Consider the following 14,240-nt stretch of genomic DNA (forward strand, 5'->3'; position numbering starts at 1 on the left):
TCTCTTTCTCTGGTTTTCTGTCCTATTTATCTTTCCATCTTTCCCATCTCATTATCTTTCTCCTTTACTTTACTCCCTTCCTATCTCCCCTTTTCACTCTGTTTTTCTCTCTCTCCTCTGTACCCTTTGATTTGTTCTTTCTTGGTGTATCTACCTCAGTCAAGGACTTCTTGTTTGTCTCTTCATGTCTCTCTCTTATTTCTAACTTAACAACCCTCCATTCAAAATTCAGGAATATGTAATATGAATGATTTTCGTTAGTTAATTAGTGTTATTATAATTTCAGAAAGACCCTTTTGTCAGCCTACACCGAGTCACCGACAGTTTTTTCCCCTAGGGCCAATTATCAGTCCTGTTTCTGTTTTGATAGTCTTTGTATAATAAAGCACCATAGACAAACACAGCCTAGCATTATATAGTGAATTTAGATAGGAGATCTCATTCAGGTATGTTCAACCTTTTGACATTGTGACACAAACACAATAAAGTTAGCAAAAATTCTCATAGTGTTTTAAGTAAGTATATGCTTTGTTTTGGGCTGCATTCACAGGTCTCCTTGTTCCCATTGCCCTTTAGATGATACTGTAAAGTAAATAAAATGCTGTGTCATACTCTGGGTCTCATCACTTTCCTGACTTTGGTGAGCTGTACTGCTGTATGTCTATTCACTTCAGTTATCCCATGTTTAGGACTCTAAGTGAGTTGGAATCAATGATACTATCCCACCATATTAAAGTATTCTAGGCCGGGCGGTGGTGACACACGTCTTTAATCCCAGCACTTGGGAGGCAGAGCCAGGCGCATCTCTATGAGTTCGGGGCCAGCCTGGTCTCCAGAGCGAGTTCCAGGAAAGGCACAAAGCAACACAGAGAAACCCTGTCTTGAAAAACAAAACAACAAAAAAAAATTCTAGGAAATCAAAATGTATAAATGTATAACAGGCAGTGTGAATGACAAAGAGGAAAATTTTGAGGGGAAAGAGATCCTCATATACTGCACTACTATTCAGGTACCTAAGAGACTAGCTGATATTAAACATTATTCTGAGGCTTAATTCTTTAGTTTCTCCTTTATTTTCTTCTTAAGAGCTAGACATTTGAGAAAACAAAGGACAATAAATGCAATTAAATTCATTTTAATGTAAATATCCATCTTGGTAATGTATATTGAAAAATCAGCACATAATTGTTTCTTTAACCAATCACTGACGTCTGTAGATATTGGTTATCTCATAGGAGGGCCACTGAAAGAGTTCAGTCTCATGAATACCGTACTTGTGGAAAATATAATTAAATACTTTTAAAATTTATTGATAATGGAATGTATTTTTATCTATGTATATTTACTAATTGTACATGGTTGAGGAAGATTATAGCATTGCATTACAATAAAATTATAGCAGAAAGATTCAAAGTTCATGGCTGTTCAAGAGTCTCTTTGGAAGACTAGTCATGAAATCGTTGAGGCAAGGAAATGCATAAAGCCACAGGTAGAATTTATACTAGAATTAGAGGGAAAATGAAAGAACTATTCAAAGGAAGAAATAAAACAATGATCCAAACCAGAGACTCATGGGAAAAATTAAGAAATATCTGTTATTTTGTATTTCTTTAACAAATATTCATTTTTAAATTTTTTAAATTCATTTTACATACCAAACACAGATTCTCCTCTCATCCCTCCTCCTGCTCCCTCCACTCCCGCCTTTCCCTCCTCCGCCATCCCTCATCCCCTCCTACAACAGAGTAAATTCTCCCATGGGGGCACAGCTAAGCCTGGTACATTCAGTTGAGGCAGAACCAAGTCCCTCCCTGCTGCCTCAGGGGTGAGCAAAGTGTCCAACCATAGGTAATGGGATCCAGAAAGCCAGCTCATGCACCAGGGTTATGTCCTGAACACACTGCCAGGGGCCCCTCAAATAGACCCAGCTACACAACTGTCTCCCGTATGTAGAGGGTCCAGTCCAGTCCCATTCAAGTTCCATAGTTGTGGGTCCAAAGTTTGTGAGATCCTATCAGCTTGGTTCAGTTGTCTCTGTAGATTTCCTCATCCTCGCCACTTGCTCCTATAATTCCTCTTCCCTCTCTTCACCTGGACTCCCAGAACTCGGCCTGGCAGATGGAAGCAGATGCAGAGATCCCAATATTCATTTTTTTTTTTTACTTTTTTTTTAAATTTATTTTACAACACCATTCAGTTCAACATAATAGCCACAGATTCCCCTGTTCTGTCTTTTAGTTCACAAAGGAATAGACTCCAGGGAATAGGTGTACCCTAGTACTTCAAATGTAGGTTTAAACAGTTAAGCTTTTCTGGTTCTCTTTCCTCATCTGGAGATAGAAATAATAATAAACATCTCATAGGCTCATTGTTCAGATGCAGTAAGTTCACTTTTATATAAAAACTTTTAGTTCATTTTTAGTAAAATTTCCAACTATGATGGATGCAATAAAACATCACTGCAACTATTTTTTTATAACATTAAGATTCTTCATTTTGCTGTATCTGTGAATATATACACACTATATATTTATATATTCTATATGTATTAATATACTATGATATATAGTATATATTATGTGATTAACACTGTATATAGACCAAAGCAAGTATGAAGAGAAAGAAGCTAGGACTGTGGACCTGTCACAGATTTGAAAGGGTATTTCTCTTTGTCAGCCCTAGCCAAACTTTATTGGCCAGGAAAGGTTCTGTAAACAAACCAAAGAGGTCTGTACATTAAGGCATTCCTAGAAAATAATTTTAAATTAAGCTTAGGATGCATCATTTGGTTATATACAAGGTCTTCATATAATTCACATCCATGCTGTGTTTATATATATATATGATGTGTGTATGCATGTATATATAGCACATACATACACAAATGTGTATATAACCTCTCCACCACACCATATATATGAAAAATTAAAGAACATTTTTATTGTTTAATGTGACAGCCTCATCATCAAAATACTATTTCTCAGAAACCCATCTCTAAATAAGGGACAAGCACCAGCCTTTTAAGCAACCTTTTCGCCACGTTTTCTTAGTGACTCGTGAAAGCTAATGTGCAGAGCTGGTGATAAGGAGCTGCTCTGCAGCGGGCAGTAACTGCTACCTAAAAGCAAACTGAACTGGCATAAATAATTGTGCTGTAGAAAGCCTTTCTGTTGCACCTTGCCGATCACTGACAATTTACATATCTTAGGAAAACCTTTGTTGGCTTCTGTCATTTCCTCACTATTATGTGCCTTTCTGGATAATTACCAGTTAATGTGAAAAAGCAGATGGAAAAAACCTTGAAATTTCTGATAGAGAATCCTCAAACCTCTCCTCTTATCTGTGCATAGCAGCTTCCTGATTTCAAAAGAAGTTTCAAAACCTTTGTTAAAAATGTCCCTGATTCCCAGTTTGAATGAACCAAATGACATTCAGCTAAAATTATTCTCTTTTTTCCACAATTAAATTCCATTATCACGAACTGTCAAAGTAAAATAGAAGGCCTCTTAACTAATGTGTCAGTTGTTTGCTTGGTATATTTTGTGGCACCGACTATATAAAGCTGTGTAAAGTGTTTGTGGGGTGGATGGAAACAACCATGGTTTTACAACAATGTGTGTGGGGATAATATAGTCTCTTTCTCCCTATTACCTTCCCCCTTCAAAAACAGTGTTCTTTTACAGAGAAACTAATTGACCATTTCACAAAATTTATCTCTTCATCCTTAAAATAACGTGTCTGTCCTGACTGCATGATCATTTGTGTTAGACATTAAGAAAATTCAAGTGTCACTCCTCTTATTAATTAAGATGTGATTGCAGCTAAATTAATGGATGTTATTACAAGATTATATTCAACTCTCTATCATGAAGTGCAGCACATCAGACTTGTTTATATCTAATGGTAAGAGATAAACAGGTTACCGCAGTAAGAGTCTTGAAATACCCTTCTGGCATTACCTTCTATGAGCTTGTCTCAACTCACCTACTAGCACATCTTCAGCATATAGAGTATTTACCAGTTTTAAAGGAGTCAAGCCCTCCATTCTTGAATTCCTACAAAGGAAATGGGTTAATTCTAGAGTGAGCTTGTGAATTCTCCATTAAGGAATTACCGAGTTCATGGAGCACTCAGAGGCACTTACAGTCTCACCCCAGCCTTTGTCAGCTACTTTTGAACTCAGCCTTCTGGGTACTCCGAATTAAACAGGAAAGCTCATCGATATGTTTCCTTCAAGCACTTCCTATGCCATATTTTGTTCCTTATGTAGAAATGGGAGATGCCATTGTAAGCCTGGATAACTGATAAAGTATAAATTTCTTTCTCATGGTTCTGAAGACTGGAGAATACCACGTTATGTACTAAAAGAGTTCAATGTCAAGTGCAATTCATATGTGGTGATTCTTGCTGTATTCTCGTGTGGAAGAAGAAACAATTAGGGCAAACAAGGGTCCTCAAATCTTGATATGGGGACACTAATCCCATACATGAAGGTAGAGTACTCATTACTTAATCATGTCACAGAGTCTCCATGTCTTAATATCAGTACCTTTAAAGGTTAAGTTTCAGTGCACATTTTGCAAAAATATTTTATTACAACAATTAATTAGTGTGTTCATGAGGCATTGATGTGAAAGTCAGAGAACAACTTGCAGAACTTGATTTTTCCCTTCCACTATGTGGGTTCTGGGGATCAAACTCAGGATATCAGGCTTAGTAACAACACATACCTTTACACACTGAGTCAGTTCACTTTAACTCATGGCAGGTTTTTCTTGAAACATAAATATTAAAAACTAACAATATTTTATTTGATTCTTACAACAATTCTAAGTAGATGAAATAGTTATTTTGTATATCTTACATGTGAGAAAACAGTGTTTGGAGAAATGGAATAATAGTGAAAAGGTCAGAATGCGGAATTGTGGAAATTAGTCACAATCTATAATGCAACTCCTGTACCTAAGGCTAAAGAATGTGGGCAAAAGAATTCGCAAAATCCAGAGAACAGGAAATTTGCCATGAGATTATGTCTCCTAGGAATGTCAGAAGCTGCACCCAGAAAGCTCACCAACATGACTGCCTAAACATGAGCTGAGCAAGGATGACATCAATAGATATGCTAATGTGGATGGGGAAAGACCATGAGGACTCAATCCTACACAAAGAACTACAGGCAACTAAGGAATGCTGAGATCAGGAAAGTTAGTCTTTCCCATGGAAGAGCACATCAACTGGTTACCAATATCAAATGCTCAGTCCTGAAAAAATTTTTTTATATGATATCTATATCTATATCTATATATGTGTGTGTGTGTGTGTGTGTGTGTGCGCGCTTTAACGTATACAAGAAAAGAAACTTGAACTCACCTCATCTTCAGTTAAGTAATATATATATATATATATATGAATGTATATGAACATATATATTCAACTCTATTATATCAAAGAGATGTATTCTTCAGCTATGAAACTGCCTGATTCATGAGTTACAAAAAAAGATAATTACATCCTTGAGTTAAACTTTTGGCATATTATTTTTAATACTCTAAATCTTGGGAATACATTTATGCTGGCTCAAGTCCCTCTCCCAATAATACATTTAAAGTAAAATCTATTTTAAAAATCCATTTAAAGTATCTTTGAGAACTCAAAACAAATAAACATCAAAGAAAAAAAAAAACAACCCATTTAAAAATACAACATGGAACTAAGCAGACAGTTCTCAAAAGATGACGAATGACAGAGAAATTCTTTTTTTCTTAAGTTCAACATCCTTAGCCATAAGGAAAATGCAAATTAATACTATTTTCATGAGCTGCTGGTGGTGGTGGTGGTGGTGGTGGTGGTGGTGGTGGTGGTGGTGGTGGTCTACGCCTTTAATCCCAGCACTTGAGAGGCAGAGGCAGGCAGATCTCGGTGAGTTCAAGGCCAGCCTGAGCTACAGAGTGAGTTCCAGGAAAGGCACAAAGGTACACAGAGAAACTCTGTCTCAAAAAACCAACCAACCAACCAACCAACCAACCAACCAACCAAAAACTATCTTCAGGTTTCATCTTATCCTAGTCAAGATGCCTGAGATAAAACCAGCAAATAATGACAGATACTGGCATGAATATGGGAAAAATAGAAAACATATTCACTGCTGATAGGAGTACAAACCCATTCAGGGACTGGAAATCAGTGGAGGTTCCTAAAAACTGGATATAGCTCTTTGACATGATCTAGATATACAGCTTTTGGACAGATGCCCAAAGGACTCTATATCCAACTATAGAAATACCTGCTCATCCATATTTATTGTTGCTGTATTCACAAAAGCAAGAAATGGAAACTCCTTAGATGCCCAACAACTGTTAAATGGACAATGAAAATGTGGTATATTTACAAAATGAAATATTATTCCGCTATTAAGAAAAATGAAAATTTTAGGTAAGTGTATACGATTAAAAGCAATCATTCTGAGTAGATAACATAGACCAGAAAAATAAACATCACATGCTTTCTCTCATTTGTGGATGTTAACTTAGAATCTTCAGATATGTGTGCTCCATGTAGAATAACCATAGAGTTCAGGAAATTATTAAGGGTCTTTGTAGCGGGTCAAGGGAAGGGAGAAAGAACTCAGTGGTATAAGATTTAAAGGGACAGACATCTGTAACTAGGCGGGAATTGTGTGTGTGTGTGTGTGTGTAAACTTCCTAGAATCTATGAAGGTGAGCCTAGTGAGAAGGATGGGGGATATGGAATTTGAAATGGCCATCTTTTGTGACAAGGCAAGGCTTCCAGAGATGGGAATGGGTTACATTTAATTGTGTTGTTGCCTAAGAGGTAGCATGGAGATCCCAAAACAACCCAGGCTTGTGCTAAGACAGAGGATCACTTTCTGAAAACTGACAGTGGGAGTCCCATTGCTGGGGACAACATCCACACAGCTCATTGAACATAGAGAGGTTGAGCTGGTGCCTGTGTGGAGCCTTCACCTTCTAGTCTCTTTGGCACAGGAAGGTATTCTGCAGAGTATAGAAAGAGAAACCAGGGCATCAACACAGTCACAAAACCCTCCATCTGCAATCTATCCTACCTACAAGATGTGTTGGGGCAATGGTAATACTGTTCAACTTGACGCCCCAGCCACTAGAGGGAGCCCATGCCCTACCTTACCTGGAGGGCCAGGAACTGGAGACCCAGGGCAGAACCCTAGCAAAATAAACAAACTAGCAAAACAAACAAACAAACAACAATGAAATGACTCCTAATGATATTCTCTTGTACTCATAGATCTGTACCTTGTCCAGTCATCATCAGAGAGGCTTCCTCTGGCAGCAGAAGGGAGCAGATGCAGCCACAGCCAGACATGCCTGGAGAGTCTAAATTTGAGGTCTCCATTGGGTTCCTCGCCTCAGAGCTTGGTGAACCCTGCTGGAAAGGGGGAGAAAGATTGTAGGAGTCAGGCAGGGCGGAAGACACCAGACTTACTGAATCAACTAAGCAGGGCTCATATGGGCTCACAGACTGAAGTGGTAAGCACGGAGGCTGAATAGGTCCATACCAGGCCCTCTGTGTATATGTTACAGCTGTTAGCTTGATGTTTTTGTGGGACTCCTAACAGTGGGAGCAGGTGTGTCTTTGATTCTTTTGCCTGCTCTTGTGACTCTTTTCGTCCTATTGGGTTGCCTTGTTCATCCTTAATATGAGGGCTTTTGCCTTGTCTTATTGCATGTTGTTCTGTCATGTTTGGTTGTTGTCTCTTGGAGGCTTGCTCTTTTCTGAAGGGAAACAAAGGGAGAGTAGATCGGGGGAGAGGAGAGGTTGGGGAAACTGTGGTCAGGGTAGTATGAGAGAAGAACCTATTTTCAAAAAAAAATAGAAATAGAAATAAAGGGATAAGTGAGAATAACAGAACAGAAAAAATAAATGAGGTGAAGGATGGAAGGTAGCATATAAGAGGGAATGTTGGACAGGATAACCAATACTAAAGATATTTCAAAAAAGCCATATAGAAATTCACTACTGTAGAAGCTTCCTAAAATATTTACATACACATATATAATATGAGCTTAAATGGAATTACCCTATAATTAGAAGATAATGCCCCTACTAGACACCACAGGCTAACAAATAAACTCCCTGTCTGGAATAGATTATTCTTTTGGAATAGTTGGCCACTGAGGTCATGTAGATGACCAGATATTACAGACTGTGGTCACTGTTCTTATTTCTCCATCAAAAGAAGAGCCTTTCTCTGCATACACCACATGTTTTAGTCATAGAACAGAGAAATTGAGCTGGTACTCACCTGGATACTTCCTATAAGTTAAGTCTCAAACTCAGTACAAATGGCTAGCTGAGGTGTCTATTTAACATATCAAAGCAAACCTACCTGGCAGCCAGATTCTCCCAGCATCCCTCAGTCCCTTCTTGTTAGTGGTATGGCTGGCATACTTTGCCCCTACTTTAAATTTCTCCGGTCTAGGGCTGAATAGGGCTTCCCTAGCTGCCCTTCCCTACAAAATACACCAATTTTTGATTATCTGGCCCTTTAGACTTCCATTTTCCCTCCTGGCTTCTTAGTCTCCTGGTTCCCTGGTCTCCTGCTTTCCCATTTCCCCTCCACGCTCTCCTCAAATGGCCAGGCTCAGGTCATGTTCACTCTGGACTGTCCCAGATGTCTCTGACTCTGGCTCTGATTTCTCTTTTATCTACAATAAACTTTCCCCTCCACCATAATACTTAGAAGCAGGTACATCCTCCTTTTCAGTTTCTTTTTTCCATTCATCTGGTGCCAAAACAAATCAGGATTGGCAGATGAGTTCCCTTCTGAGGAAACTGGCCTATCTGAACCAAGCTGCTGATCTGACTCTTGTCAGGTATCTATGGATCATTTGTTTCTGCTGGCTTCTGCCACACACCATATTTGGCTCTAAATTCTAGAGTCTGACTCCAGCTTCTCCCCCTCCCGACCTCCACTAACCATTTGACTTTCAGTAAATGTCTCTTTGGCTCCTGAAGTCTATGTCCTTCTGGGCATCTCTCTATATTAAGGCACTTCTCCTCTATTGACACCTCCCCTTTCCCTAAAACTCTCTTCAGATCTACCTTTCCAGGTGTTTTATCCTCTACCTGCTCTAACCACTTGTCTCTTCTCATCTACTGGGTAAATATTGTCACCTCAGAATGCTTTGTCTGCTGTTACCACAAAAGCCATACTGGTATGCCAGGAAACTCCTCTCATCCTGCTGTGACTCCAGTAACATGAGAAGGGATGCCTCTCTATGACTGGGAAATTTTTTTGGACAAATCTTTCATTCTGTTTGGGGATGACTTGTATTAAAATTCTTGTCACCAGGATACTTTGTCCATCTCAGCTTAGCTCCTTATTGAGGCTTTCTTTCACCTCCCTCTAGGAGCTTCAGTCCCTCCAGAAGTCCCACCTAAGACCACCATGACCCCTTTCTTTCCTTCCTCCCCTTAGGAGACAGCTGCTCCATCTCCCCTTGTGCCTTCCAGGGCATATTCATTGGGAGTTTCTCTCTTCCCCCTTGGAGCAGCCTGCTCTGTCTCTCCCTTATGCCCTTGTGTATCTACAGTACTCTTCGGCCCTGTTCTCTGTCTCTCAGCTCCCTCCTAAAAGTCTCACAGCTTCTCTAACTCTAGGCCAGAAGCCTCTTCCCAGGTTTAAAAGGAAAGTTTCCTTTAAAGACTCCATTCATGTTGTTTCTTATGCAGTGTTCTATTTCATTCTAATACTTTCCTACCAAAAAGCTAATCATGGCTCCAGTGATCTTGAGATCTTTTCTCCTAATACAGTTGTTTTCTAAAGGGTATATTTATATTAGCTCAATTTCTGAACAAACCTAGCCATTGTTCTTCCTCTTTATTTAACAAAATCCTACAATGCACATATTACTCCCACTTTTTTTCATATAAGAAAATGAATGTGAAGGAACTTGCTGGTTATCACTAAATATATTCTAGAGTCGGTCTCCAAGACAACCCTGTCTCCTTTTAAACATCATGGAACAATGTGGTCTTTGAGCTAAGCATTAAAGTAATCAGCTAGATTGAAATGATCAATTTGGCAAACATTGAATTACTACTATGTAATTATTACTACAAGATACTCTGCTCACACAAACAAAATATCTTGAGATTTTAATCAAAGGACAAGTTATCACCAAAAGTTTTGAAATTTTTTGATTCATCCATTTGTGGATTAAAGAGGCTTTTGGAAACTGGCTTAGGAATCCAATTGCCATAAGGCAGTGTGTATGCTAATATTCATAATTAATCATAGCACAACAAATCCATAAATTAAGAGTTGAAATAGAGCATTGCTAACTATGTTTACTGAAGGGTTGAAGTAAACATGTTTGCATTCCCAATGTAAAAAACTAGATGGGGTAGGGGGCAGATAGTTTTATATCAACTTGACAAAGCTGAAGTCATCTGAGAGGAAGGAACCTCAAGTAAGAAATATATCCTATACAGCATTTTCCTAATTAGTGATTTATGGAGGAGGGCCTAGCCCATTTTTTGATGGTGCCAACCCTGAGCTGGTGGTCCTGGGTTCTACAAGAAAACAGGCTGAGCAAGCAATGGGGAGCAAGTTAGTAAGCAGCACTCTTCCGTGGCCTCTGCATCAGCTCCTGCCTCCAGGTTCCTGCTCTGTTTAATTTCCTGTCTGACTTCCTTCAATGATGGAATGATGTGGACATGTAAACCAAATAAATCATTTCCTCCATGACTTGAATTTTGGTCACAATGTTTCATCATAGAAATAGTAATCCTAACTAGGACAACCACCCACTCCTCTTTGTTAAGCTAGTATTTCATATTATTCAAATTTTGAAATTGACCAGGAGTTTGATTGGCCTATTAACATACTTAATATTAATGGAGTTAGAGTTGGGAAACTTTCTAATTCTACAATCATTCATTTGCAACTGTTAATGTTATAGATCTTCCGATGTTAGCAGCTTTGCTTTTGTTGTGGTTACAGTGGCTAAAAAGGAAGCTGTCCTTAATAAGCACTAAGTACTCATTGAGAGACTATTCATTTACTCATTTTCTGAAAGATGTCACATAAATGTGGGTGTAAACACAAATCCTCAAATATAAATCCCAGATTGTTTTGCAGCTGGATTTCTAAAAACATTTAGACTGTGTGAAAAGTTGCTGCCTGCATTAGGAGGACCAAGAGGATTCCAGTAGGCAATTTGGCACTACCGAGATGCCACTGAGATATTGTGTCCTATATCTCTTCATCCATTTAAGTGATAAAATAAAATAATCTAAGTACTCCATCAAAAATGAAAATCAACAGCCTGGTGTGTGGTGCACACCATTAATTCCAGCTCTTGGCAGGCAAAGGCAGGCATATCTCTGTGAATTCTAGGCTAGCTTCATCTACATAAAGTTCCAGACCAATCAGGGATGCATAGAGAATGCCTATCTCAACAAAACAAAACTGAAAATCAATCAGCATTCTAACTCACAAGAGCATATATTTATCAGCTAACAGTTGTCTAAAACATAGGAATTACACACAAAGGAAAAAGCACAAAAGGTTTTGTTAGAGTGAGGGCGTTGGAGAAAGCTTGAAGCAAAATACATAAGTATCAAAATTTATTCCATAATGAGTAATAACTGCATTTTAACTTTCTCCCTTCACACTTCACATCCCCACAAACATTTCATCTCTATGGTAGTTTTCAATCAGACCATAACTTCAGAAACAAGGAGAGCATTTATATTCTGTAAGAAAATGGATAATCACATGGCCACTCTACTGAGAATGTCTTGATGGATACTTTCAGCAAAAAATTATTATTGAATGACTATCACAACCTATCCCCCTTTGGAATGTTCACTTTTCCTAGAACTCAAATGTGAATTTATTTAACTTTCCAAGAGTTAAAAAACTTTATTTCAGCTGGGCAGTGGTGGCACATACCTTTCATCCCAGCACTCAGGAGTTAGAGGCAGGTGTATCTCTGTGAGTTCCAGGCTAGGCCTACAGTGCAAGTTCCAGGACAGTCAGGGCTGTTACACAGAGAAACCTTGTCTTGAGAATCCCTCCTCCCCCAAAAAACTTTACTATTTCAGTTGATTAGAGGCTAATGTCTTGACGTGGGCCAGATATCTTTACTCTGCACCAGTTTGACTTACAACCTCATCATGTTACAGATAGTGCTTTGTATGTGCTAGTCACAAGAAATGAAGTATAAATGGGTGTGGTCCCTGTCTCCTCATTTATGCTACAATTAGTGTGTAGCACTCTGATTTCATACATAGGAGACAAGAGGTGGGGAAGGTGTTAGGATAATTCTTCATTCCTTGATTTAAATATCTAAATTTCATCTGTTCTTTAAGCGGTTCAACCGTGTACAATATGTCTAGCTTGCTTCAATTTTCAGCAGGGATTTCTGTTATTTGAACTAATTCAAATGGGAACTTTTCTAATGGTAAACCTCTGGAGTGTATATGAAGCAGAGATTTTCCTCCAAGACTATTTCCAAAGCTGCATCATGATTTGAAAAATGAATCATTTTACCATGTAAGATAGAATTTTAGAATGAGTAATAAATTATATAGAAAATGTTCAATTTCTAAATCTTTCAGAGAAATAGAAATAGAATGTGACTCAGAAACAGGAAATGACTTGCTCACAGTAGCTGGCATAGAAGATCCAATTCTGTAATTTTTTTATTTGTTTGGCATTTCACAACTTAATGTGCTAAAGTCTTTCATCCGTATAACTCAGCCAACAATGATAGTGTCTATGGCATTAGGGCATTGTAATAACACATAAGCTAATAAAGGGCTCAGTACAGTGCCTGGCACAAAAATGTACTCATTAATTAGCACTATGATGGAGACGGCGGCTCTAACAAGGAGGGTGCCAATATAAAGAAAATCATGATTCTACACTTTTGATTTTCTGTGCTGGCTTATACATTTTATGCTTATTTCAAGTATTGCTGTATTTTGGGAGCTATGACCAACAATGAAAAGAGCTCTGAGATAGATACATTCAAAATAGCTAGTATAAGCTTTAATGAACACAAACAAATTGAAGTGATTATGTGTATCTTGTTGGATCCCATTAGAAATCTACGGCAGGAGAAACAATAGATCCCAGAAACATACTTGGAGATTGTGAGGATAGGTTGTAATGTGAATTTGCCGTGAATTAGAAGCATTAGAATAGGGAGCTGCAATGGAGGAATTGTCCTGATTGCCTTAACTGATGTGGGAAAATGCAATCTGAATGTGGGCTTCACCTTCTGACAGAAGCCCAGATAAAAGGGGGCATGGTAGAAGGAAGATTTATTTACCTTGTGTTTTCTTGGCTTTCCCTAGAGCCACATTGTAAATTCACCTTGTTGCTACTGCTGCTGATTTTTTTGCTCATATAGAACCAGCATGTTCAGGTTTCAGGCATTGATGGCGGACCACTGACTCTTCAGGAGCCCTCCAGACTTTTCATAGCAGATTGGGACTGCTGAGGCACCTAGCGCTGTGAACTGAGCAACTACCAGACTCCTGATGTCTCTGGTATGAGACAGCCATTGTGTACTGCTCCAATTGCTGAGCTTCCCAGCCTCAAGGATGGGGCAACTGCTGGGTTCTCAGGCATTCGGGTATGAGGCAGCTACTGTTATTTATTCGGCCCCACCTCCTCCACACACAAAGGCAGTGCCACTGACTGTGTCCCAAAATGACCTTTGGAGCTCAGCTACAGGCTGAATTCTGACAAGGTAAACAGAAGGGTTGCTGATGGAGAGATAAAAGCAGTCCTCAGTGTCTATCTGTCTGGAATAGCCACTCCCCCAATACCTCAGACAAATGGGGCATCTGGTTCCCTACTAACCTTTATCTGTAATGCATATCAAAGCCACCAGGCTCTTCTAGCCTGCATGCTACCCCCTCCCCACTACTCTGAGTCCCAGGCTGTTGCAGTTTACTGCCCCCCACACCCCACCCCTGGTTTCCTTTATGTTTCTTTCTGCTCCCAAGACATAGGCCTGTCAGTCGCCAACTTGCTATCCTCTCTGCCTCCTAAGAGGTAGCCTTGGCAGCTTTGGACTTCCCCAAATATCTCTACTCTCTATTACTGGAGAAAGAGCCACAAAGCAGTTTCATATTTGCAATAAACCTTTCTTAGCACCCATAAAGGGTCCAATACAGTGGTTTCACTCTGCCCTCGTTTACATTACTATTTCACTGTAAGCAGA

General features: G+C 39.1%; 1 protein-coding gene across 1 annotated transcript in view; it reads left to right on the forward strand.

Annotated features, from left to right (window-relative positions):
* Nucleotides 1-7,544, forward strand: part of LOC119086606 (transmembrane protein 182-like) — a 116,335-nt gene extending 108,791 nt beyond the window's left edge. The window contains exon 5 of the mRNA XM_037198786.1: nucleotides 7,282-7,544. Within this exon, the coding sequence (XP_037054681.1) occupies nucleotides 7,282-7,544 (263 nt within the window). The remainder of the gene's footprint in view (nucleotides 1-7,281) is intronic.
* Nucleotides 7,545-14,240: the final 6,696 nt, after the last annotated feature.

This window comes from Peromyscus leucopus, chromosome X (assembly GCF_004664715.2).
Source record: "Peromyscus leucopus breed LL Stock chromosome X, UCI_PerLeu_2.1, whole genome shotgun sequence".
In the NCBI taxonomy this organism is placed as follows: domain Eukaryota; kingdom Metazoa; phylum Chordata; class Mammalia; order Rodentia; family Cricetidae; genus Peromyscus; species Peromyscus leucopus.